Source organism: Paroedura picta, chromosome 10 (assembly GCF_049243985.1).
Source record: "Paroedura picta isolate Pp20150507F chromosome 10, Ppicta_v3.0, whole genome shotgun sequence".
NCBI lineage: Eukaryota > Metazoa > Chordata > Lepidosauria > Squamata > Gekkonidae > Paroedura > Paroedura picta.
The window spans coordinates 80,230,909-80,258,777 of record NC_135378.1 but is presented as its reverse complement, the minus strand read 5'-3'; the positions used below and the strand labels follow the sequence as shown (position 1 = coordinate 80,258,777).

At 45.9% G+C, this 27,869-nt stretch overlaps 1 protein-coding gene across 2 annotated transcripts in view; it reads right to left on the bottom strand.

Moving 5' to 3' along the window:
• Window positions 1-442: 442 nt before the first annotated feature.
• Window positions 443-27,869, bottom strand: part of ANTXR2 (ANTXR cell adhesion molecule 2) — a 136,295-nt gene continuing 108,868 nt past the window's right edge. For both annotated transcript variants that reach the window (XM_077301081.1, XM_077301082.1), the window contains exon 17: window positions 443-1,592. In XM_077301081.1, coding sequence (XP_077157196.1) covers window positions 1,554-1,592 — 39 coding nt within the window. In that variant the 3' untranslated portion in view covers window positions 443-1,553. The remainder of the gene's footprint in view (window positions 1,593-27,869) is intronic.

Genomic DNA, 27,869 nt, shown 5'->3' with positions numbered 1-27,869 from the left:
GGTTCCCATCAAAGCCGGCGCACTTTGTCAGGTTTCGACTCGAATATCCATTTTGCATCTGAAGTACAGTATCGAAAGTGACTGGATCATTTGAGCCTCTCTCTTCAGCTGCTGCCTCCTTCCTCCCCCACAGTGTTTCCACTCACGCTAACATAATTTGGCACCGCCGACGTGACACAACGCTGTTCCCTCCCCCTCCCCAAAATTATAATACATACTTTGTCAACATTTTCCAATGGCCGGCCCTCCTGTACATTTAATTTATAAATTTGAGGAAAGGAGGGCTCTGTCCTTCTCACTCAGGGGCTCCCCCCTCCTTTGGCCCCACCGTTGAATCTCCACCAAGACATGGTGCCCCCCTCAAAAACTGAGTAATGCGCATACAGTAATAGGTCATTCAATGTCAAAAGGCATAAAAAAGATGAGCAAAACCTTCACAGGCTGCTGCTTGCTGTTGCCTTTAATTATATTAATTAAACTTTGAAATTCTCATGCAAAGAGAGTTGCTGGCTTGTGACGCCAAAGAGCCCTTGGAGATTTGGGGGCGGGGGAGGAGACGGACCCTGAGATACCAGCTTTGTGGCAACTGCTTTCCCCCCCCCCCAACATTAAAACAACAACAACAATACATAAAGCTTAGAATTACTAATGTGTTCATAAAAGATAATGTTTTTTATGCGCTACTAAGTGCCAAGTGCAAGAAAGAGGACCGGGAGAGGGGGGGACGTATCAGCCACAATGCTCAGGCCTTGAAGCATTAGTCCCTCCATCCCCGCTCAAGATCTCCGCTTGCAGGCTGTCTTCCTGTGGAATAACGCTCTATTAATTTTTCTTCCTGTCCCGGGTGCCTAATGAAAGAAAGGTGTCTTCGGAAACGAAAGGGCAAAGTCTTGCCTTGCCACGGATACCTTGAGGCCCCATGTCTACATTTTGTCAAGCGTGTGCACGACTCAGTGTTAGAGTGACAAGATTTACAGTCAGAAGGTTCCCGTAAGGCACAATCCGATGTGGTGGTGGTGGGGGGGGGGGGATGGACTCGAAAGGAACTCGTGATATGACATCGCTGTAAGGCAATGAACTTTTCCATTTTCCCGAGCCTGGTGGGAATTTTGCTCGTCTGCCTGTGGCTAATACTTTCCTGTTTAAATAACAAGTGCCATCTCCACGTCTGAGAAACAATTGCAGCTCCTGGTAAAGGCACAGAAAGGCTCGTAAGGCTGGTCTGCAATACGCAGGGGAGGAGAACAAAAGCCAGCGTCTTTGACGGTTGGTTTTCCTCGGGACTCTCGTCCTCGATGGTCAAACCGAGGATGCGCAAAGCCAAGGTGCGTCTTCCCATGACCACTGCCAGTCATATAATACTGAACTGCTATTGCATGAGGTAACAAGCTGAAGAAGTATATGGCGGACGTAACAGCTTAGTGCAGAATAAGTGGTTTGTGGAGGATCCAAAGGACGGCACAGCCTTCTGGGTCGTGTTTTGGTAGAAGTGCTTCATTGTCTGTCTTTGGTTATAATCTCACGGTGATGGCTTTTCACCATTTGGTGTTCCCTTACTGGGACTGTACTCGGGTGAAGTTCATGCATCGGCCCTAGAGAGAGAGAGAATAAAAGGAAAGTGTTAATGGTGGATGATCAAAATAGGCATGTCACCAAAAGCCACAAGCACCCAATTAGATAATGGGTGTGATCCACTAGATCTGGGAGGAACCACTAAACAGTTCTTTGTCGTCTAACAGAAATCTGGTCTTCGATCCCTGCTGGGTAACCAGGATCTGAAAAAAATATATACTACAAATGTGCTTTCAATATCAGTAATGTTATTATGAGAACACATTGGGCTGGATTCTACAATTGCACTTAAATATGGCAGCTTCCCCTGGTGGAAAGAGACCTCCTCCAAATGAACAGCCTCCCCCACCAGTTGAAGAGGTCCCACCAATCAACACAAATCAGATCTTCCTATTTAGTCTATCTTTCAACTCATAGTCTCAGAGTAGTCTTTCCCTCCAAGTGATTTCAAACAATGCCAACAGCTCTACTGAATGGGCGATACCATAAAACACCAAAAGATCAATGCTTCTGGATCTGTGGAGCCTTAGTTCTGGAGGATCTCCCACAAGTCTTTCTGACTTGACTTGACCAAAGGGAATTATTGCACACTACACATAGGATCGGTCGAATACAGTCCAAATAGCTTTAGTTTTTCTATGCATTATTTTCTACACATCTATGCTCACTTGTGAGATTTTCCGGTGAAAGGTATGTTAGTTTGGATAGGTTTTCGATTTTTTTAAACTAAAACTAACATGCTGGTTTCTAAATGGCAGTATCTTGTGTGTTATATAAAGTAAACTTTCTTTGAACAAAATGTGTTCGGGATTGGTGACCTTCCATTGAGTAAACCAAAAAGATTAGCACAAGACACTTGAGCTAGTTTTAATCGATGGAGACCCAGCACAGTCTGTTATGGAGTTATATACAAAGAACAAAAATATTAGACCAGTTTAACTATTGGACCATTTTTTAAAATATTAGACCAGTTTAAAAAAAAAATTGGACCAGTTTCACTATTGTCTATGGAGGCGTGATCGAAAATGATATTGTGGCATTTCTCTTTGTGGCTGATGCAAGCAATTCTCTTTAGCTGAGTAACTTCAGACTCCAATGAACAAGGCTTTTACCTATGAAAGATCAAAGATTTGTCACTTTTGGTGTCACAACCACCAGCGTTCCTATCACAACCTTCTAAGAACCAGAGAAGATATTATGTGAAAGATCAGAATTTGGGTCTCCCATGAGTTTTGTAACTACAAAAATTGGACATGGCAGGGCCACTGAATTGGACCAAGAAGTGGGGCGGGTGATATTTCAGGGTCCCAGGGCCTCCCCCTAATCTAAATGACCTTCCCAAATCTCTTATTTGTCCCCTACCCCAAGGAAAAAAAAATAGCTTCCAGGGATGCTTTCTAGTCCATGGGGTGGGGGAGGGGGGAACAGCAGCAATGTAGAGACTGTAGTGTATAGGTGTGCGATTTAATGTACACAATGGCCATAGCTGTTTTGAACTCTATATGAAGGGAACAGGAGAACCACAAAGCTCTGACATAGGTGGTGTCCTGGAAAATTTCAAGTATTCTCTCCCACTGGAAGGAAAACTCTAAGATATTTTTCCCCTACCGTGGACCAAAGGCATACCTTCCTTTAGACCCCTCTTCTATAGTGGAGAGATTAATGTATTCATGATTTACATCATTACCAGCAGAAGGCTTTGATTAAAATCAAGGAGGTGAGCCGCTTGATCTGCAGCAAAGACCACACCGAGTATCTATCATGTGCTGGAGAACTGGGTCTGATTTACATAGATGAGGCACATGCAGTTAACACCGTTCCTACATTATTTTCAAGAACGCGGCTGGGACCAACTTGCCTTTGATAAGACTTTGCTGCACTTTCTCCGCAACTTTCCGACTCGGAAAAGAGGGCCCTCAATTTTGAATAGTTTAGGCGGCTTATTTATGAAGAGAAACGCCGAGAGAAAATATGGCACGAGTCTCATTCTCGCATTTTAGAAGAAACGATGCATCTGCGAAAAGACGTGCAGAATCCCTCTTTGCACGGGGGAAGAAAAAGAGCTGCCAATTTGCCTCTTGCATGTGCAGTCTGATAACAGGAGGATACTGCGCATGGGAACCCGCGCTGCTAAACGTGCACATGTTGCAGCAGCCCCAACCCAGGAGAGTTGTTTTCATTTGACACTCACACGTGGATGCAAAGATAACAGACATGTAGACAGCTATCTGTCTTAGGACATGACTGTGCAGCCCTGGAAGGGTTTCCTGAACGGTTGGGAATTAATTAATTTTAAAACCTGAAACATTCTTTTCTTGTTACCGTTGAGCAAGCCCTGAAATATTCTTCAGGCTTCAAGAAACCCCAGAAATGGCGCGATTGTGCAGAATATGGCTGGGAAGCAGTGCGCATGCCCACCAAGGGCCCCTCCCTTTTCCACCCCTTCTAGGCCCATCACTGGCCATTTCGGGAGGGTCAACTTGACCATATATGGTCCTGCCATCCGATAAATGTTTAACACATTTAAGAAATATATAAAAAATTAATTAACTCTCACCCATTCAGAAAACCCTTCCAGGGCCGTCAAAAACCCCAGGGTTTCATGAAAGCTTGGCTGAGAAACCCTGCAGTAATAAAACCATACCCTTTCTAAACAGCTTTGTGATATGTTCAAAGTATTCAAAGATGTGGGGGGAAATACTTCTAAATAGCCCTGAGCTTTTGGGTGCTAGGTTTTGTGACCCCAGTCTTATCTACAGCCAGCAAACACAGGAGGCTGGTTTTAAGATGGTGTATTGATGAGTGGGGCAGAAAAAAAAAAAAAACAATTCCTGAAGACTAATGCAAACAGCACAACTGTGTGGTCAAACATCTCGGATCAAAATGTGCTGAATGCTAGCTATATGCTTATTTATCTTCTTGTGGTAGGTGGACCTCTGTCCGTGGTCTCAAGTCCCTGCCCTTGAGGAACTGAGGAGTAGGAGAAAAAAGAGCTAGAAAATGTTCTTTATTATGATGCTGTAGGACTTTCACATGTCTATGGCCTTTGTTATAAAGATGAGGGGAAATTCCTAAAGCTTCACCTGGAAGTGACATCACTTCCTCCTCAGCTACCACCCTTAAATACTGTCAGACAAGAAACTTTAGAAAAGGCAATGGGCTGGATCCAGCTGATATTTGGAGAACAGGGTCCCCTTAGACCACCAAAAAGTCTATGTAGGGGATCATGGGGCCTGCATGGAGATAAACTATGTGGGAGAGAAGGAGAATTAGATACAGTTGATTGAAAAATAGGACAGAGTTCAACCCAGGCTGCACTTTTTCAGTAGAGAAATCTTCTGTAATTGGCTATGAACTTTGCCCCTTTAACCTCCCCAGATTATCAAATAAAATCACGGCATGGCAATTTACAGGCATAATCTGACAGACTGGCAGGCTTTTGGGTGGTGTTCTGATGAGGTGCCCTGTTCCTCCTGTACATATAAACTGGAAATACACATAATAACATTGAGGGGCTGGACTATTCAAATCAGCAAATCAAATCTCTCAGTTGTAACTCGTGGATATTCAAACAGGACCCCGCATATGCTCGGTCCAAATTCGCTGTCCTCGGTTCATCGGCATTTTGATTTTAAGCAGCATCTAAACTATGCCAAGGACTGTACAAAACTCCCCTCTCGTTCTGCGAACTTTGATGACATCGACGTTGCAGAGAATGTCTGAAATCTGGCGGCCGCTGACATTCACATGTGAATGATGACAATCCCAGAATTCGGGACATGTCCCCCAAACCCAGAGATATTCCAGTGAATGTTGACAGTCCTCTAAATATGATTGTCAGCATTCACTTGTGTATGTCAGAAAAATCGGGCAGTGTGCGTGTCTTATTTTCAAGCACTCGCAAACTGCGTCTGAGATTGTCAGCCATCTCACGCAGTGAATGACAATCGCCATTTTTCACACATTCATTATAACATGCGAATCAAGCCATTGTGAAGAACGCCACTAAAAATACATCATGGTATTGATGAATTTCGTTCAAGTGGATCAAGCTGTTACCCATCCATAACCTTTGAAATTATTCCGGCTGTTTGTGAACATTCGTACAAATATTGAGTTGGAAACTAGGCATGGGAAAACTGGGATATAATTTTTTTTTCTGTGGGAGGGAACACACAAGAGGCTGCTACCTTTCATTCCTCAAGTCTTGTTTGTATTTTCTATTATGGGTTTTTTTTTCTAAAACAAAGTGGAGTTAAGCAATTGATGGGTGTCTCTAGAAATGTGTGAGTCACCCCATCAAAAAATATCCCCCTTTCTTCTGGATTCACCATCAGTTTGTCTCTCCAAAGTTCAAGGATATAGCCGTCTTCCGAGCCACCCTGAACGGGAGGCAAATTTCCAACCCCCGTCCCACAGAGCAACCCCTGGCTACCGACGTAAGACAAACCCTTCTATTTAGAACCATAGAATCATAGAGTTGGAAGGGGCCATACAGGCCATCTAGTCCAACCCCCTGCTCAACGCAGGATCAGATTTAATCAGAGTCCTGTAGCACCTCTAAGACCAAGAAAGATTTATGTAAGGCGTGAGCTTCCGAGTGCAAGCACTCTTCCTCAGACTATGAACTTCCATCATGACAGTGGGAATATAAAGCAAAAATTAATTCTACAGAATTTATTTGATTTATTGCCCGCCACTGCCTTACGGCTTTGTTGGTCTTAAAGCTGCTACTGGACTCTGGTTTTATTGTGCTAGTTCAGACCAACACGGCTACCCACTGGAATCCTTCTATTTAAATTGCCATATTTCCACTCGGGAATTCAAACCACAGAGCAAGGCCCTCCTGACTGGCCCATCAATCAAAGAAGCTCATTTGGTGGGTACACGAGAAAGGGCCTTTTTAGCAGCAGGAGAGATACTGTTTACATGGATGTAGTGTCCCTGACACGTTGTACCATATACTTCTGGTGTGTCCTAAGTTTGAAGTATTTCGTCGCCCGTTAGCTAATTATCTGAAGAAATTGAAATTCAGCTGTGTTAACAAGAAACACTGGATTAAAATGATGCTAAATGTGAGGGACACAGCAACTATTATAAAAGTAGCAAAGTTTTTACTGGCAATTTAAAATGAAAATCTTTTACGATAGATTTTACATCTGAAACTGTTTGAAATTTTCATTTTATGCTTTGCAATTTTATGTCAATAAAGGTACTCTGAATCTGAATCTGAATCTATGCAACAACCTCCCCATGGAGATGCACATGGTCCCTCCACTTTCAGTCTTTCAGGCAGCTGAATGGGTTTTATTTAGTACTAGCTTCAAAGCCCGTCCCTAAGAACAGGCCTTGAAAGGGCCCCCTCCCCTGGCCCCTCGCTGGGGTCACCATATGTTAGATGTAACTTGACCGCACTTAAACACACACAAACTGTGATTCAAAAAAATTGGTTTTTAAAAAAAATTCATCTAATTTATGAATATTGTAGACCGCTTTGAGCTCCGTAAAGAAGAAAGGCAGCTAGTGAACACTTTAGATAAATAGATCAATAAAAATAAATTGGAGAGTCAAGTGACCGAGCCTAGGACCAATCATGCCTGCAAAGCACATGGAATGTCTCTCTTATGAACCAGCCTGCCAGTTAAGACTTTGAACAGAGGTGTCTTGGAAGGCTAAGTCAGGGACTTCTCTGTGATGTCACCACAGCTGTGGAACTCCTTCCCGAGATGTATCCCCTGGCACCTTTAATGTCACTTTTCAGACCCACGACTAAGTCAGTTATGACCTCCCGGAGCCTTCCGAATGCTGAACAGCTCTTTGCCTTATTGTTCGGTATTCACGGCTGCAACATTTTTCCGCTGGAGCCCTTGTGGCCATTTAGCGCCGATTTGTTTTAACTGTTATTAATAGTTATGGTGGCTCTCTCATCTGCTGTTGTCACGCTGCTCACTTACATAGCTTTATGGATTCTGTAAGCTGCCTTGAAGGCCACATATGGTGGGGAAGGGGGTGGATGCAGAATTCTTTTTGATGAAGGCTCTATGGCTGAGCAATGGGATCTTTCCTGTCTGTATAGAATATAACACCCCCCTCCCTCCCATTTCAATCTAACCAGGTAAGCAAAGAGGAGCGTGAGATGTTCATTCATGGCCATGTAAGAGGGAGCATCCTCTGCTTTCTCTTCCTTTCCCAAATCGACAGACCTGTAAACAAGACCCCTTAAATGAGAATGGACATCGTTTCCTGAACCGCTCTGAAAAAAACCCAGAATGTTGGAACGGGAACACACACGGAAAGCGATAATTAACTCTGAAGGTCAAGGATGCTGTATTGTCACGGATGTAACTGCAAAAGATTGCATGCCAGCACAGCAAAGAAGAAGTTGCATGGGTAAGTAATAGAATGTGACAAGGTGTGCAACTTTATAATGCACGCATGCAGGAGGCACATTAAAAGTTCCCGTATGAAACCACAGCAACTGCCAGCACTAACGTTTATTGCTTAACCCACAGGCTACCCAGAATCCACTTCCCTGGTGGATTCTAGTGCCACATGCATATGGAACTTACAGCGTGTCATTTCAGATTAAGGTTCCCAGGCCCAACATTGCTGCTAGCAGGAAATGGGAGGGAGATTTCCAGGAGCAAAACAACATCCTGACATGTTGGAGACATCCGGGAGTGACGCTCTGGCTTTTGGGCAAAACTATGGTAGAATTTGCTTCTAACCATAGAGTTTTGCACCAAAACCAGAGCATTCCCCGACATGCCAATGTTACTTTTAGGTGACATCAGCTTGTAACATTAAAACATGCCATTCTTCCAATTTGGGGTAAGCTTTGGGGAGAGTGGGGTACATCCAGAAAGTAGGGGATCCCTACCTGGGCCAGTGAACCCGGCAACCTTATTTCAGATTCAGGACCTAATGTTTGGTACTCCCTTCATTCAATTATCAATTCATGGTCATTGATAGATGATTTACTGCATTTTAGATTTACCATTTAAAAATTCTACAAAACAGAGTCAAGGGTAGGAACCCTCTCAAGCAACTAGAATCTCTTTTGATTAAGATTAAACTCCTCTGAGATCTCTTTTTCAATATTTATTTATATTTGAATTTATATATCGCTGTTCCCAATTGGGCTCACGGCAGTTTACAAATAAAAAAATAATAACACAATAAAAATCCCCAAGTTACCCTTAATTAATTTACTACTACTATTAACAAGACGGCAGGCAAAAAAAACAATTTCTAACACATTTCAATGAGTTATATTGATCAATAATATAGTGTACAATTTAGATTAGGAAAGCAGCATGGTCTAGTCTGATGCTGGGAGCTAAGAAGGATCAATACTTGAATGAGAGGCCAGCAAGGAAGACTCTGCAGGGGAAAGCAAGGTCAAACCACCTCTGCTTCTCACCTGCCTTGAAAACACCTTGCTGGGGTTGCTGTAATAGGGCTGCGACTAGATGATACTTTTCCTGAAGATGAAACTCAAATACTTTGGCCACCTCATGAGAAGGAAGGACTCCCTGGAGAAGAGCCTAATGCTGGGAGCGATCGAGGGCAAAAGAAGAAGGGGAAGACAGAGAATGAGGTGGCTGGATGGAGTCACTGAAGCAGTAGGTGCAAACTTAAATGGACTCCGGGGAATGGTGGAGGACAGGAAGGCCTGGAGGATCATTGTCCGTGGGGTCACGATGGGTTGGACACGAATTCGCACCTAACAACAACAGATGATGCTTTACGTTATGTTATCTATTAGCAGCCCATATAGTCCAATTTTGCCCCATCCATCCATCCATCCATCCATCCACCCACCCACCCATCCATCCATCCATCCACCCACCCATCCACCCATCCATCCATCCATCCATCTATCCATCTATCCATCCATCCATCCACCCACCCATCCATCCATCCATCCATCTATCCATCCATCTATCCATCCATCCAATATACTGCCCCACCCCCTGAGGCTCAGGGCAGTTTACATAAAACTTAGCAGAACAGGGAACAATACAGTTAACTCAGTAGCTATAAACAGTAACAGTACAGTAAATAACAATAGAATATGTTTTTATATTTTGATGTAAGTTGCCCTGAGACCAGTCAGGAGAGGGGTGGCCTAAAAATTCAATCAATCAATCAATCAGGATGTTATATATAATGTTGATAATTATATATGTGTGTATGTATGTATGTATGTATGTATGTATGTATGTATGTGTTATGTATGTGTGTGTGTGTGTGTATGTTATATATAACATACATTCTTTGCTTCTTACTCTATGTTGAAACATTAAAAGGCAGTATTAGTACTTCATTATTTAAAATTATCAATATATATATATACACCTTTCTAATTTGAAATTTATAATTTCACCATATTTGACCTTTAAGGCAGCTTACAAAATCCATAAAGCTATTTAAGTTCTATATAAAATGCTGGACACAAAGCCTTTGCATCCATTCGGAAAAGAGATAGAATCCCCTGATCCAGATTTATTTATTTTATTTCTTATATATTTATATGCCGCCGCTCTTGGCACCCCCAGCTCGTGGCGGCTCACAACAGAAATTAAATTACAAAATTTAAAACAGACAACATGAAAAAAACCTGACAATCCCAACCACAACCCAATCCCCTAAAAAAAAAGAAAACCCTGCCCAACTTTACTAGATTGGGCTGTCCTCTCAGACGGTGCGATGGAGTAACGTTATTCCCATGCCCTCGTCCTCAATTAAACAATCAATACATCCAATTTGAATTCAGATGTATCATGCCTTGTAAATCATCGGGTCATAAACCTTAACAATACCAACATGTATCGGCATAAATTTGAAGTAAATTAGTGTCTTAGGGCTACTGTAATTAAAACATGAGTTATGCAACCATCCCGTGATTACCCCAGGAGAGGTCTGGGTAGCTTGGAAGGGTCAAATATCTTTCAGGAGACAAGGCCTGTGGTTTAAAAGCACGGACTGAGCAAACAGATTCTCCCAAATGGTTTCGGAGGCTAAGAGAGAGATACAGAAACGGAAAGAGAATGCGGAGCGGCACGTATTGACTCGGATCCAGCAATGTGCAAGCAGGAACATAAGCGGACTTAGAACAATTCTGCTTGTGCTAGATCTTGTGCAGCACCTGACACTTTCTTCCCTATATCTGACAGCGTTTTGAACAGCCTTTTTCAACTTCTTTATTGTTCAGAAACCCCTGAAATGTTCTTCAGGCTTCAAAACCCCCCCAGAGGTTGCGCAGTCAGGCAGAATACAGTTGGGAAGCAGAGCTGTGGACACGCCCAGCTGGGCCCCCCCCCCTTCCCATCCCCTCCAGGCCCATGATTAGCCTTTTTTAGGGGGGGGGTAATAGGTCAATGTGACCATATATGGCCATATTCCATCCAAAAACCGTTTAATCAATTTAAAAAAATATATAAAAAATTACTTAACTCCCATCCAGTCCAGAACCCCTTCCAGGGCCATCAACAAACACTAGGGATTCTTAAAAGCCCAAGCTGAGAAAACCTGGGCCCATTCCGCACACATAGGATAATGCACTTCCAATGTGCTTTGGCAGCTGGATTTTCCTGTGCGGAACAGGAAATTTACTTCTAAAGTGCATTGAAAGTGCATTATCTATTGTGTGCAGAATAGGCTCTGGTTTCCCCTGCCTATGGGCAAGCACAGGAGTTCCTTCACACTACAATAGATCTACAGCATTGACATGGATAAGTTTAATGGTAATTGCCTTTCCCCCCCAAAGGCAACTTCTAGCAGCTAAAAAGGCAACTTCTAGCAGCTAACCTAACTATACTTCCCAGAATTCTTTGGTTCTTTGGTTTCCGTACAGACTGTTTACTAACACCTGTATTGTTCACTGCCCCAAGGTGATTAATCGCCAGAGGGCGGTATCAAGGTCACACAATAAATAAAACAAATAAATTCTAATAAGCCAGCAGAGTAGCAATATCCTAAAGCTAAAAAGGGAAGCTGTGCATGGGCCAGACCCTGAAATATTGCTTCTAGAACAGTGGTTCTCAACCTTCCTAATGCCACGACTCTTTAATACAGTTCCTCATGTTGTGGTGACGCCCAACCATAAAATTAACCAATTAGAATTAAGAAAGTGTTCTTTCACAGAAATCAAACCGAAACTGACCAATGGCGTGGAGATCCATAGTTCATAATTGTATATAAATTGGTTTTTTTCCAGGGTTTCTCAGTTCAGTTCTGCCTCTTGTCCCACCGTGGCGATCTCGCTCTTTCCCGCTGCTCCAAACAGACGAACGCTCTATCCCGATCTACCCCGCAAGGCTGTTGTGTGGATGGTGCTCCCCCAGCCCAGCTCCTTGTCCTGCCATGACCCCTGTGAAAGGGTCGTTCGACCCTCAAACGGGGTCCCGACCCCCAGGTTGAGAACCACTGTTCTAAAACCTTCCTACATGGCTGACCTGCAGAAGGAGCCAACTTCTGGGGAGAAAATTCCTGCTTCGTTTTGGATCCGCGGAGCGTAATGCGATGATCGAATAACACCTATACGGACAAACCCAGGTTATTTTTAAATGGCTGAGGAGCCTGCGTTCTTTCCCTGACGTGTTGCATTGAGCATTTGGAAGCTAACATCACCAGCCCGCCCCTGAACTCCAACGAGCGTCGGGTTTTTCCGACTACAAGGTGATAACGTTCTGCAGGCATTAACATTCCCACACGCTTCTGCTGGCTCCCAGCGCAGGATGTATTTCATTGCTATAACTGCTAGAATATTGGGCTGACCTCATAAATATCCATTGGTGCCTGCAGTTTCGTTTAAGCACACACATACATACAAATACATACAAACACAGGGAAGGAGCAGATATATTTGCTTCGGAATAGGATTAGCAAACCTGGCTTTCCGGCAAGTTTGAAAATGTGGCCAGAGTTTTCAAGGGCTGCATGCGTTTCCACGTTCTCTCCCTGCTAGGGAGAGGATAGGGAAGGTGATTGTAAGCCGCTTTGAGCCTCCTTCGGGTAGGGAAAAGCGGCATATAAGAACCAACTCTTCTTCTTCTTCTTCTTCTTTTTCTTCTTCTTCTGCTTTGCTCTCTAGTCAAAACCCCCCAAGGATGAAAAAGGCAAAGTGTTGCAAAATGGTTAGTGCAGGGATGGTTTACCCACGTAGCATGTGCTACACGCCCCCACGTTCAAGGGCCCCACAGGGTGCCTCCCCCCCATAGATCAGGGACATAATTTTGCTCCTCCTTCCCCTTTTCCCACCACTTGTGCCCTGCCCTGTGGCTCTTGGAGAGAAGAAGAGATGCCAATGCACAGTGGGAAAGCAGCACTTTCCTTGGGGGAGGAAAGAAGTGAAGTTGGAGCCAGAGGTGGCCCCAGAGAACCAACAGACAGTTCTCAGACATGTTTTAGTTCAGTCCCCGCTTAGAAAATTCTATTAGGGACAACTCTTTTATCCCTCTAATAGCGCTTATTTATATAGAGCCTCTTGTGGCGCAGAGTGGTAAGGCAGCCGTCTGAAAGCTCTGCCCATGAGGCTGGGAGTTCGATCCCAGCAGCCGGCTCAAGGTTGACTCAGCCTTCCATCCTTCTGAGGTCGTTAAAATGAGTACCCAGCTTGCTGGGGGGTAAACGGTAATGACTGGGGAAGGCACTGGCAAACCACCCCGTATTGAGTCTGCCATGAAAACGCTAGAGGGCGTCACCCCAAGGGTCAGACATGACTCGGTGCTTGCACAGGGGATACCTTTACCTTTACCTTTACGTGCTTATTTGGTATCCGGACATATGGCTGTATCAACCCTGTTGCCACGAAGCATAAAACCTTCATGTGCATGGATTGGCAGTTTAACCCTGTGAGTGCCAGGCCTGCAGGAAGATACAGGCCTGATGCCTAATGATGACGCACTAAAGACAAACAGCCTTTGCCAAATTTGGTTGGAGCATTTCATATTACAGCCTCTCTAGTTTTGATTTCGATATTATTCCGGTGGGCAGCAAGGAGAGATATGCATTTCCTACATTCACTAAATGGGAGAATTTTTAGTAAAGTTAGGACCCATTAGTCCGTCTAGGGGAAAAGGTAACCTTTGCAGAGTTCCACCACCCCTCTTTCTGTGACTCGCAAAACTGCCTCACAAAATCTCAGCCGCTCTTTTAGACTTCATGGGCTACCCCGAGCAGTCTCATGCTGTTTGTGGTTGCCTAGGCCATGCAAAATGGCTGCCAAGATCTCATGAGGTACCTTTTGTTCGATCTCACACAAACCGTTTTTATTCCAACGAAGATTTGTTCAAGGCGTGAGCTTTCGAGTGCAAGCACTCTTCCTCAGACTAACTTGCACTCGAAAGCTCACGCCTTGAATAGAACTTTGTTGCTCTTAAAGATGCCACTGGACTCTGATTTCATTGTGCTACTTCAGACCAACACGGCTACCCATTTGAAACTGTTTTCGTGTTTACTTTCTGTCTTCTCCCTCGATGAAAAGGCAGGGAGTTTAAGATTTTTCAGGGAACCAGGGGTCTACCCAGTTCTTGTAGAACCAATCTCTCTTTGCTGTGCCTGACTCCACACCTTCGAAATAATGGAGGATGGGGGTCCATGGAATAGGACCCCCTGGTCCATTTTTTAAAAAACAAACTTGGGGAGACTTTTGAATAGAGCCACCAAAAGCTATGCTACAAATTTGGTACCTCTACCTCAAGAAACAACCCCCTCCCAATCCTCAGATAGATGCTCCATCACAGTCCATGGGGATCCTTGATTACCATGTCCCTATAGGCTACCATGTCCCTATATATATAGCTCCCCCTCACTGGCAGTCTTCAAGCAAAGGTTGGATACACACTTTTCTTGGATGCTTTAGGATGCTTCGGGCTGATCCTGCATTGAGCAGGGGGTTGGACTAGATGGCCTATATGGACCCTTCCAACTCTATGATTCTATGATTCTATGATAGATGGCCTGTATGGCCCCTTCCAACTCTATGATTCTGTGATTCTATGATTCTATGATTCTATAAATGAAGCCTTTTGTTCATTTGACTTAACATCTCAGCCTTACGAAGAACTCTGTGGAACTTGGAAGCTGGCACACGGTTTGCGATGTCTTCCTCAATCCTGAGAAACGCAATAACCCCTGCTGCGGTTTCACAACATCCCAAGTACCCATTTGCACAAAGGGGTGCTGCCCTTCCACCGTTTGCACCATTACTGATGGCAAGGCCCTTGGAGCCTCTGCAAAACAAAGAAGGTGCAAACCTTGCCTAAACCGCCTGGTGCCTTTAAACGCCTCCCACTGCCACGGAGCGGAAACGAAGACAGGCCGTCCCCCAAAGACAAGCGCAGAAAGAACAAAGGCAGGTTTAGGGCCTTGCTTGCCCTCTCCCCAAGGCAGCACAGGAAGGTGATATGTCCAATCTCCCTTTACATCAAGTCTCCGGCACGTCTCATTCTTATGATTGGTCGGGGGGAAAAAAGATCCCTCTCAGCACCTTGTCAGTGACAACGGCGGACGCAGCACAATGCCATGGGAGCAGCCGAGCTGACCCATCATGCCAACCTGCGATCTTACCAGGACGGACAGTTAGAGAAGAGATCGGGCCTGACAGTTAAATGTGCTCTCTTCGCCTTCTGATGACAACCTTGACAAACGACCTTCATGTCTCAACATTCAGATGCACATCCCGGCATTCAGATGTTGTCAAGGGCTGGCTGATTTACAGGCGTGCCATTGTGATCTCTCAGCAGGGCGAAGATTGCTGCAATCAATACAGTGTCTGGAGAGTCCGCTTGGGGCTCTCTGGCTGCGCCGTAGACCTCGGCGGAAGAGCTAACATTTAAGAGCTCTTGATGGCGATGGAAGGTTTAAATGTCCTCAAGAGCTTCTGGTCCGTCCTCTAGAGAGAGTGGAAGTCGCTTTTGTGGACTTCTGTACACAGATTCCCTTCCACGCCCTCTTGTAAAGAGTTCTCAGGGTCTCCCAGACTTCTTCCAAGGAAATATATGAAGAAGAAAAGCTGGTTTTTATACCCTGCTTTTTATTTCCTGAAGGGGTCTCAAAGCAGCTTCGCCTCCCCTTCTCTCTCAGCCTCACCCACCTCACAGAGTGTCTGTAGTGGGGAGAGGGAAGGGAAGGCGACTGTAAGCCACTTTGAGACTCCTTCGGGTAGGGAAAAGCGGCATATAAGAACCAACTCTTCTTCTTCAGTAATCTCAGGGCTCTCTCAGCCTCACCCACCTCACAGGGTGTCTGTTGTGGGGAGAGGAAAGGGAAGGTGACTGTAAGCCACTTTGAGACTCCTTCGGGTAGAGAAAAGCGGCATATAAGAACCAACTCTTCTTCTTCTTCTGACTGTTGTGGGGCGATGAAAGGGAAGGCAATGGTAAAGCCCCTTAAGGCTCCTTCCAGTAGAAAAAAGCAAGGTATTAAAACCAACTCTTCTTCTTCCTCCACTGAGTCCTCCTTGGTGTTCTCCCTTCCCTGTTCTTCTGAGATCTGAGAAGATCAGGCTCTCCCATGCTCCCTTCCCTGTAGCAACCTTATTGGCAGGCTAACAGCTTTGCCCATTATCTCTGCGTAGGCCGTTGCAATAGATTCAATACTGTGCATTCTGCTTCCTCTGTAGCTATTAAAAGATTCCCCCCCCCCACTCTTTACATCCCTAAATCCCTGTCAAGTTTCTTTTCTGCTCGAGGCGGATGAGGACATGGCAGCTTTCAATAATGAAGAAAACATATTTTGATGGCGGATTTGCGTGGTGCGTGTGTGTGCACTGCGAGTTTTAAATATACAGCGTGGCATATGTTTATCACGGAGCATATGGAAAAGGGAAAACGCCAATCTCACTTCCCAGGCAAAATATGTGGAACGCGGGAGCTGCCGTTGTACAAAAAAGCAGCAGAAGAATATTAAAGGGCGAGACCAAATTGTGGCCATTCGGCGGCCCTGTTTGTGCTCCTGGCATTATTTAGAAGAAGAAGGAGAAGGAGAAGGAGAAGGAGAAGGAGAAGAAGAAGAAGAAGAAGAAGAAGAAGAAGAAGAAGAAGAAGAAGAAGAAGAAGAAGAAGAAGAAGAAGAAGAAGAAGGGGAAGGGGAAGGGGAAGGGGAAGGGGAAGGGGAAGGGGAAGGGGAAGGGGAAGAGTTGGTTCTTATATGCCACTTTTCTCTACCCAAAGGAGTCTCAAAGTGGCTTGCAGTCACCTTCCCTTTCCTCTCCCCACAACAGACACCCTGTGAGGGAGGTGAGGCTGAGAGAGCCCTGATATTACTGCTTGGTCAGAACACCTTTATCAGTGCCGTGGTGAGCCCAAGGTCACCCAGCATGTGGGGGAGTCTGGAATCAAACCCGGCTCACCAGATTAGAAGTCTGCAATCCTAACCACCTCACCAAGCTGAGCCAAACGCACTGGAACAAATCCATTTCTGCTTGAATGATAAAATCATAGAACCATAGAGTTGGATGACCTCCAAGAAGTACCAGGGTCAGGACAGGGAGGCAGGCAATGACCAATGACCACTGAACATCTCTTGCCTTGAAACTCCATGAGGGGGCGCCATCTGTCAGCTGTGATTGGACAGCATTTTCTACCTACACGATGACATAAGCCCCTTGGAGTTCTGTTGACTGGGAGACAAAGACTTGAAATGAGTTATTAAGTGCAAAAATACTCATACGAACCAACCCTTGGGGGACTTGACTTTAGCAAAGGCCTGCTCCCATCTTATGCAACATTCTCTATGCCCCTTGCAAACTCAAGTGAGCTTTCAGCTCAGTCGAAAGTTGGTTTAGCACCTGCAGGTGGAGATGTGCGTTCTTCCACAGGCCCAAAAGAATCGCAGCAAGATGCATGCCCGGCAACCCGCTCAACAGCTGTGCGAACCAGGCCCCTTTGCACCTTGACGTCCTGCTGCCAAAGGTGAAAATAACTTCCTTGTAATTAAGCAGCTTTGGAGCCAAAAGCGGCTCGGCTGACAAGAACTGAATGCTTGCAAGGGGTCCCCGCAGTGCATTGTGCTGACCTGTGCAGCAGGAGAAATGCTCGCGGAGGCAGATGCAGACATGTGGACAGGGGGAAGCAGATGTCACCCACGGGGAACAAAAGGGAAAGGGCCACGGGTAGGGCCTGCTGTCTAAATCACAAGCTGGTTTTCTCTCCAGTGCAAGGTCGGAGGCTCAGAGCGCTGGGAACGGTGCGCAGGGTGATGGGTTTATTAGTGGAGCTGTGTCAGAATTCCAGCAGAATTCTTGCCAGAGGTTGTCCTGATTGTGGAGAGGTAAGAAACGGGGTTTGACTTGCCAGAAAAAGAGATGGCTTCGTTAAAATCTGGCATGGTCTTATGGAACCCAAGGCTGGGTCGTCCTAGCGGAGGGTGGGCCATAATTTACCGGACGCAGGAAAAAGTGGATTTAATTCCCGAGATTTCTTCTCTGCTTTGACTCTTCATCTTTCTCACTAAACACAGCTATTCCACTCTGTCAGCGTCACCTGAATCTGTGGCAGCTCAATAGAAGAGGAAGGTCCCAGGTTTGATCCTGGGTATCTCCCGTTTAAAGAAGGACCGGGCAGTAGGGTGATGTGGAAGACCTCTGCCAGACAGCCAGGAGAGCTGCTGCCAGCCTGGGCGGCCAATACTGACCTTGAGGGATTCGTTACAGAGCAGGTCTGTGCAGTAAGACTGATGAACTAGGATCGGGGAGACCAAAGTACACATTGTCACCCTTGCTATGGAAGCTTTCTGGGTGACCAGGGGCCATTATCACTCGCAGCCTGACCTATTTGACAGAGTTGTGAGGATAAAATGGAGAAGAGGATGATGTGAGCCACTTTGGGTTTCCACAGGGTTGTAAATATCTCAATAAAAATATCCCTTATAATCCCCCAAGAGCGTTGAGATCTTCACGACAACACCTACTTAGGGTCCCCAGACCAGAAGAGGTGAAATTGGCCTTGACCAGGAACAGGGCTTTTTCAGCCCTGGCCCCAGTCTGGTGGATGAGCTCCCAGGAGAGATCAGGGACCTGCAGGACCTAAATCAGTTCCGCAGGGCCTGCAAGATGGAGCTATTCCGCAGGGCTTCTGGGCGAGGCCAAAAATAACATCCAGTGGAGTAGCAGGCCTGTCCACTATGGCAGGGGTAGTCAGCCTGTGGTCCTCCAGATGTTCATGGACTACAATTCCCATGAGCCCCTGCCAGCTTTTGCTGGCAGGGGCTCATGGGAATTGTAGTCCATGAACATCTGGAGGACCACAGGTTGACTACTCCTGCACTAGGGGAGGAAGGAGAAGAGATGGAAGATTTGCTCCTGCCAAACCTTCCCTATCTGGGACTTACTTGAGGGCGTGACTGGCAGAAATTGGGATGTTTTAATGTTTTAATCTTGTTTATAAGGTTGTGACATGCCCTGAGCACTGGGAGGGCAGGATATAAATACATTTATTTTTATTTATTATCATCATCATCATCATCATTACTATTATTCCCTGACCTGAGGGCAGTTCACCTGTCCTTGACCCAGGCCAGGACCTTCTTGGTCCTGGCCCCTACTGGTGGAATGAGCTCCCAGGAGGGACAAGAGCCCTGATGGAATTCTCTAAGTTTCACAGGGCCTGGAGGATGAAGCTCTTCCACCAGGTCTTTGGTTGAGCCAGGGCTGTTAAGATCTGAGCTCCCCATCGAGCGAATAAGATCAATGCCACGCGCTATAAACCCCTTGAGGAGTTATACATCTTCTGTGAGAAGGCATGGCGATGGGAGTTTAGTCTGCCGCCAATATGTGGGACCAATTTTATGGTTTTATGTTGTTCTGTAGGTTTTCTTGTGGGTTTACAACATTGTAAGCCACCCCGAACCAGTCAACGGGAGTGGCAGGTTATAAACGAAATTATAAATAAATAAAAATTAAAAAAAATATAAAACCCATTGACCCAGAAAGTTCAACAAATGTTCCCTGTGTTTAAGAAACATTGCTTCATGTCCTTGCAAGGGCTTCCCCCTTAGGGAAGCGTGTCAGAGGTGAGACAATAAGGTGAGAGAAATGGCATTGCATTAAAACACACACACAAAAACACCAAAACGAAATAGCTTGGGGTTTCCCTCGTACACATAAACCACAAGTCGAAAACAAAGTGTGTGACATCAGCTGCAGATGTTTCGCGCCTACCCCTGTGACCCTTTCCCGAAACTCATTATGTGCCAGCACTAGCATGCTTTCAAAAAAGGGGGAAAAAATGACACTGGCGTCTAGGTACCGTCTTTCCTCTCTCCCTCCTCTCTCTTGCTCCGAGTGCACTTCCAGATAAATGCCAGTCATTTGGCCAGGGCTAACTCACAGAAGGTGCAGCAGGCACAGATGGCACTAATGCATAAATGTAATCTAGCAAAAAGATGCCAACGCCAACCCAGATCAGGTTCCAAATGGCGGCCGTGCGGCCGCAGCAATATAGCGCGTGATTGGCAAGGTTAAAGCAGAGGTTTGCGGGAGCGTGCTGGGCCCAGATCAACAACGCCAATTCTTGGACGAGGAAGAATATTTATGATTAATTTAGAAGAGGTATCTAGGAGCAGGATCTCTGGGAATATGTAGAAGACGGGTGGGGAGATGGTATGCACTCTGCCCAGCCTGCGTGCCTCAATGGGGTGGTTTTCTATTGTTGTTTTTATGTATGTCCATTTTATTGTCTTTTAGCCCTGGTTTTAATGGTTCATAAGAACATAAGGAAAGCCCTGCTGGAGGAGACCAGTGGTCCATCGAGTCCAGCATCCTGTATCACACAGGGGCCAGCCAGTTCCTCTGGAGGGCCAACAACAGGGCATAGAGGTCAAGACCTTTATAAGGACATAAGAAGAGCCCTGCTGGATCAGACAGAGCATAGAGGCTGAGGCCTTCCCCAACATTGGCTTCCAGTTCGGGAATTCAGAAGTTTCATACCTCTAAACAGGAAGCTCCTCTCTTTTACCATGTCTAGTAGCCAATGATACACCTCGCCTTCATGAACGTATCTAATCCCACCTTTAAAGCAGTCTGTTCCTGTGGTCATTACTACATACAATGGCAGCGAATCTCACATTTTAATCACTCTCTTCAATGATGTGTTTTGGTTTGATTCAAATGGTATTTAAGATGAGCTTAAGAATGGCTTAAGAAGGCCAAGGGTGTATATATTTTAAGGAGATTTGCTGCTTTTCAAAAGAAGGAAGGAAGGAAGGAAGGAAGGAAGGAAGGAAGGAAGGAAGGAAGGAAGGAAGGAAGGAAGGAAGGAAGGAAGGAAGGAAGGAAGGAAGGAAGGAAGGACTACCTGGTACATGACCACTTGGGGCAGTAAATCCTTTCTTCCGTTACTAAGTAAGCACACTCTTACAGCTCTGTTTTGGGTAGCCTATGACAGTAGCACTGGTGGGCAGCTGGTGGGCCACAAAAAGTTCACAACAATGAGGGATGCCAACTGAGGGAGAAGCCTGCGGGGACCTAGGCTACCCATACGAAACCTCCATACATTATCACCAAGATATAAAGGTGCTTTGTTGAGGCAATGTCTCGGGCAAAGCAGTGTACGAACTGGAGCAGAGGTAGTCGAACTGTGCCCCTCCGGATGTCCATGGACTACAATTCCCATGAGCCCCTGCCAACATTTGTTCATGGGAATTGTAGTCGATAGACATCTCGAGGGCCAGACATCTGGATAGACATCAGGAGTTTGACTACTCCTGAATTGGAGTCTTAAAGCACCGAAATTACAACGGAGAGAAAAAGTAGGGCAAGAAGGACTAGAAGAACTAGAGGACAGCCTTCAGTCTCCCCACAGCTCCTAGGATCTGTGCAGTGGCCTTTCAGCAATGCCTGGTGGGGGCTTGCCATATGGGCTGCAATACCTATGTGCAGAGGGAATGAGTTAAGGATGGAAACGTCAGCTGTAATTGGAATAAGCCGTTAGGACAGGGGTGGGCTCCTCAGCTTGAACACCAGCCATTTGGCCCTTCAAAAAGCCACGTGCCGGAAGGCCCTGCCCTCCCCAAAGGGCAGCGCAGATTAAACTCAAACGACAAGGTTAATGCGCAAAGAAATGTTTTTGATGATGCTCGCAGGAGACAAGCTGTCGAGGGATCCCCCTGCCCTCTCTCCTGCTTCATTTGTGGTTTTATGGTGGATTTCCTTGCAGAATGCTGTGATTTCAGATGCCTCGTAGTGAGCTCAGCTGGGGCATCTCCGGTGTGGAATTAATGGGTCGGGTCCCACAGATACATTCTGCTAGTGGACGAGTTTCCTCCTGATAGAAGGACCTTCTGATTGCGGGATGGATATGATGGATCAGATCCAAGAACAAAGGCAGGCTCTTGCAAGAGTGTTCTTCTAACTAGCAGCAGAACTAGGCTAGAAGAAGAGTTGGTTCTTATATGCCACTTTTCTCTACCCGAAGGAGCCTCAAAGCAGCTTACAGTCGCCTTCCCTTTCCTCTCCCCACAACAGACACTCTGTGAGGTGGGTGAGGCTGAGAGAGCCCTGATACTATTGAAGAAGAAGAGTTGGTTCTTATATGCTGCCTTTCTCTACCCAAAGGAATCTCAAAGTGGCTTACAGTCGCCTTCCCTTTCCTCTCCCCACAACAGACACTCTGTGAGGGAGGTGAGGCTGAGAGAGTCCTGATATTACTGAAGAAGAAGGAGAGTTAGTTCTTATATGCTGCTGTTTTCTACCCGAAGGAGTCTCCAAGCGGCTTACAGTCGTCTTCCCTTTCCTCTCCCCACAACAGACACCCTGTGAGGGAGGTGAGGCTGTTCTGCTGGGTCAGAACAGCTTTATCAGTGCCGTGGTGAGCCCAAGTTCACCCAGCTTGCTGCCTGTGGGGGAGCAGGGAATCAAACCTGACTCACATGGCTTTGAAGCCACCGCTCTTAACCACTACACCACGCTTGCCACCATGCAAAGGTTTTCCGAAAGAAATAACAAAATCCATGAATTCTGCACAGGAGGCCATCCAAGCTGGGGTCTCGTAGGACGGCAAACCTTCCCCTAGGCAGTTGCCTTCCTAGCACGGTTGTCACCTTGCTTGGCCATGCCGGGCTCCATTTCTGCAGCAGTCCAGAGCAGCCTAGTCTACTGATCAGCGGTGGAGCTTTACAACCAGAAGGTCCCAATCCCTGGTCTTGCCACCTTTAGCTAAAAGAGCAGCAGTCAGCTTGAGACTGCAAAACTACCGAAAAATGCACACATTGAAATGAATGTTTCACAAAACTGATTCCAGTTCTGCTCTATCAGCTTGCCTTGGATATCCTGGCCAAGAAGGCATCCGTGCAGCCAGACGATCTGTTCTTTCATCTCGCAGCGGATGAATCTTGATCTAAAAACTGCACATTCTGCAGCTCACAGGGGACCACCAACAACAAAAAAAATTCAGAGAAACTTTGGGATGCTAAATACAGCAGGGGAATAGAAGACCTCCCAAAGTATACCTGGGAATTTAAAAGTCAGATGAAGCTTTCAACTAAGATATATGTTTTCAAAGGTTTTACTTTTGGGTTGTTGTTGTTTTTTTGCCTGAGAGATCCATAAGTATGCAGAACCAAACCCTGCCATCCGTAGTGATTGAGTTGGGAAGAATTCCCCATCTTCAAACACTTTGGGGGGGGGACTTTTTTTTTTAAAGGAAATGGCACATCTGGTAGACTCCTCACAGCCCAAATTCAAAGCCAAGAAGATAACTGTAGAACAGACGATGAAGTACCAAGAGGCAGGAAGTCGGCTTGTTAATAGTCTGAGAACGTGCTCCTCGATAACTTTCTTTACACCGGCAAGAACAATCAAAGGAAGCAGAAAGTCCCACTAAGTGCTCTTTCGTATCACACCACCATCTCACAAACTGTTTACGGAATGGTCATATGGGGAGATTCACAGATTAAGGGGTGGGAGGGGAGGAAAGAACAGGTGAAGTGGCCTTCTGCAGAATCATATCCTTGGTCTACCAAGGTCACGGTTGTCCACGTAAAGCGCTTGCTAAAGCAGAGCTGCACAAACCCATCTTGAGATGTTACAAGATGTGCGAAAAGGTTGCGAAGCAAGGCGGCGGGCTTAATGCGCCAGAGATCATGAAGGGAGTAGCTGATACAACTCCTCTTGCCTTAAAAAGGTAAAGGTATCCCCGGTGCAAGCACCGGGTCATGTCTGACCCTTGGGTGATGCCGTTTAGCATTTTCATGGCAGACTCAATATGGGGTGGTTTGCCAGTGCCTTCCCCAATCATTACCGTTCACCCCCCAGCAAGCTGGGTACTCATTTTACCGACCTCAGAAGGATGGGTCAACCTCGAGCCGGCTGCTGGGATTGAACTCCCAGCCTCATGGGCAAAGCTTTCAGACAGCTGCCTTACCATTTTGCGCCACAAGAGGCTCTTCCTTCTTGCCTTAGTTGTAGCAAAATCTCCTTAGAGTGGTGGGTGGGGCTTGACCCCACAGAGAAGTTGCTGCAGATTTTCCTATTGGTGGAATATCCGCCAATCAGGTCCAGTTGCGGTTCTTGCTCAGGATTCCATCTCCGCCCCTTCCCTTCAGGCCTGCTGTAGTAGAAGCCTCTAACCAACGAGAAATGAGTTTCTCTCTGTCTACTTGTATTGCTCAATATGCCCATAAAAGCATCTGTATCTGTATCTATCTGGTGCTGGAGAAGACTCTTGCGAGTCCCTTGGACTGCAAGGCGAACAAACCGGTCAGTCCTAGAGGAGATCAGCCCTGCCTGCTCCTTAGAAGGCCAGATCCTGAAGATGAAACTCAAATACTTTGGCCACCTCATGAGAAGGAAGGACTCCCTGGAGAAGAGCCTAATGCTGGGAGCGATCGAGGGCAAAAGAAGAACGGGACGACAGAGAATGAGGTGGCTGGATGGAGTCACTGAAGCAGTAGGTGCAAACTTAAATGGACTCCGGGGAATGGTAGAGGACAGGAAGGCCTGGAGGATCATTGTCCATGGGGTCGCGATGGGTCGGACACGATTTCGCACATAACAACAACATCTGTATCTATCTATCTACACGTGTTATGCCGAGGGGCAGCCTGAGCAATGCAGGGGTGACTGGGCCACTTACAATCCAGCTGTGGCCAGCCTGGCTTCTTGAGAGAAGACGCAGCCAAACCACATGTGACTCTTCTCCCCACCCCGCAAGACTCCCACCAGTCCCCAGAGCCTCAACCTCTCTACCAGCAAGTTTTTGAGAGCCTGTTGCATTTTTTGTGCAATGGGCTTTATCGTTAGTACACACACACACACACACACACCCTGTAGGTGGGTTCCACAAGAGCATAAACAACCATACTGGCCTTGGGGTGTGGTTCGCGGACAAAGCCTTTAATTGCATTTTCAGGATAATGTCCTGCTTAATCAAAATGATCCACTTACTTAAGAAAAGATTTGCATTTTTCCTTATTGATAGTGAATCTCTTTACTCCATTAATGTCTCTTTGTTGCAAAATTTGTGGGCTTTCGGCATTATTAAAAAGAGACAGGAAACATGACGAAGTGTAAGGTGTTCGCCAGCCATAATAACTGCCCCGTTGACCAATACTTTTTTTTCAAGGTTAGGATCTTGTTTCCAAGAGCGGGCAGTCAGGTATTTCCTTAGACCAGGCTTTCTCAACCAGGATTTCGGGAAACCCGGTGGTTTCTCGATGGCCCTGGAAGGGTTTCCTGAACAGGTGGGAGTTAATTCATTTTTAATATATTTTTTTTAATGTGATAAGCATTTATTGTGTGATATGATCCACCAACCCCTCCCAAAGTGGCCAAGGATAGGCCTGGAATGGGGGTGGGAAGGGGAGGGGCCTGGGCTGGGTATGTCCACAGCTCTGCTTCCAAACCATATTCTGCATGATTGCACCACTTCTGGGGTTTCTTGAAGCTTGAAGGATGTTTCAGGGGTTTCTCAACGGTAGAAGAAGAAGAAGAAGAAGAAGAAGAAGAAGAAGAAGAAGAAGAAGAAGAAGAAGAAGAAGAAGAAGAAGAAGAAGAAGAAGAAGAAGAAGAAGAAGAAGAAGAAGAAGAAGAAGAGAATCGCTGCTTTAGACAGCCAGGTATTTCTTTTAGAAAGCAGGGTATGGCCAGGATTTTCCTTTTCACCTAATTCTGATCTCGCCCAACTATAATCAAGCCACGCTTTCTATTGTGGGAGCTGGACAACAGATGTAAACATGGTATACTTTGCAGAATTCTGTCACTAACAATGGAAAAGCTGATTTCCTTCAGCCAAAACCACAGCAGTCAATCAATCGGTGCGCAGGACTTGCAGCACGTAGGAACTGGGCTTATTCAAAATAAATCCATGGAACGTTTTCCAACAAGCAGGGCTTTCTAATTGGAAACAGCATGCCCTGGTTGAAACACAATCTGAAGAGAGTTTCAAACTGACAAATTGAGAGAAACAGATGACTGTGTGATTACAAATGCTAGGTTGTCCCTGAGAAACTGTGACAATATAGGACTGGTAACAAATTTTGAGGGGGAGGAAGGAAGCAAGATGCTGGGAATTAAAATATAAGTGGTGAACGTACAGGCATCCTGCCTTCCTGCCTTCCTTCCCGTCTTTAAATATGATTCTAAAGAAAAAGCGTCTCTGCTTTATGATATTTAAATCTGGTTTGTCACATTACACATAAAATGGCCAGTTTGAATCGGAGACCTCCTGCACTTTTCCATGAGTCTGCTCTTAAATGACTTCAAGACCAGGGTGGTACAGTGGTGAGAGCCTCAGACCACGATCTGAGAGAGCCGGGTTCAAATCTCCGTAACGGGAAAGCTTGCTGGGTGACTCTGGGCTAGTCACACACTCTCAGCCTAACCTACCTTGCAGGGTGGCTAAGAGGATAAAACGAAGCAAAGGAGAGCAAAGCAAGCTGTTTTGGCTTTTGTTTGTGGAGAAATGTGGGTTTTAAATGAAGCAACTAAAACAGGGTTTATCAACTTGGGTTTCGTGGAACCCTGGGTTTCCTGGAGGAGTGGGAGTTAATCAATTCGTCAGACGAAGAGTGCTTGCACTCGAAAGCTCACACCCTGAATAAATCTTTGCTGGTCTTAAAGGTGCTACTGGACTCTGATTTTATTGTGCTACTTCAGACCAACACAGCTACTCATTTGAGTTCTACCACAGTCATTGTCAATCACCTCGAAGGCCTCTTATCGGCAGAGAAGTGGCTAAAACAGCTTTTCCATCAAGGACTAAGCAGATAAATTGCAAAACGCACAGGCTCCGAAATGTCAAAACAGCGGAGAGCATCCCAGCCTAATAAAAACAGCGGGGCGAAAATGTCTGCTATTTTCCTTCCGCCAAACAGTTTGCAACCTACAGGATCCAATCACCCTTCGCAGTGTATGATGTCAAAAACACTTACTGTGCAAGCCGAGATCTGTGTTTCTTTTGCCACAGACAATAAATCTTGAGTGTCTTCTCTTGATACGCATCAGTCCTCTTGCTCTCAGGAGGCACCAAATGTATCTCTCCCACTTTCCGACAAGGTCAATGGCGGATGGCTATGCCACTTTGCCAGGCTACAGGGGCAGGTTCGATAATTAATAGATGTCGCTAATCTCATCTCCACCCGCCTTTAAATGCTTTAAATGTGGGGGGGTCCCAACACTAGTATTTTTGCGCATATATAAAACTAGTTATTATATGCTCGACCGGAGAAGCAGGTCTGCATTTCCGGGAAAAGTTTCCTGCTTAGGTACTTTCTGTATCACTGAGAAGCTGTTGAAACAGAGAAAAGGGAATTTGCACATTCCACTGCAGGAGTACAACACTCTGATCTGAGCCAGGCCTGCTAAGGGACAAAACTGCAGGCGTAATTATTTTGGTCTGTTTTTTGTTGCTCTGCCCTGCGTTTTCCGTTCCTTTTTGAAGAAGTACAGTTGGTTTTTATACCCAGCTTTGCACTACCTGAAGGAGTCTCAAAGCGGCTTGCAGTCGCCTTCCCTTTCCTCTCCCCACAACAGACACCCTGGGAGGTAGGTGGGGCTGAGAGAGCTCCGAGAGGACTGCTCTGTGAGAGCAGCTCTAAGAGGACTATATCAAGCTTTCTCAACCAGGGTTTTGTGAACTTTGAAAAATCAACTCCCACCCATTCAGGAAACCCTTCCACGGCCACCAAGAACCCCCAGGATTTCTCAAAATCCTGGTGGAGAAAGACTGAGATAAAGGATCAGTGTTTTCAAATGGCTGAGCAGAAATTCCCACCAGTCCTCAACCCGCAAAGAGAGAAAAGAGGGAGAGGAGCTCAGCAAACTGACATTGCTTGAGCCTCCAACTGCATGTCAC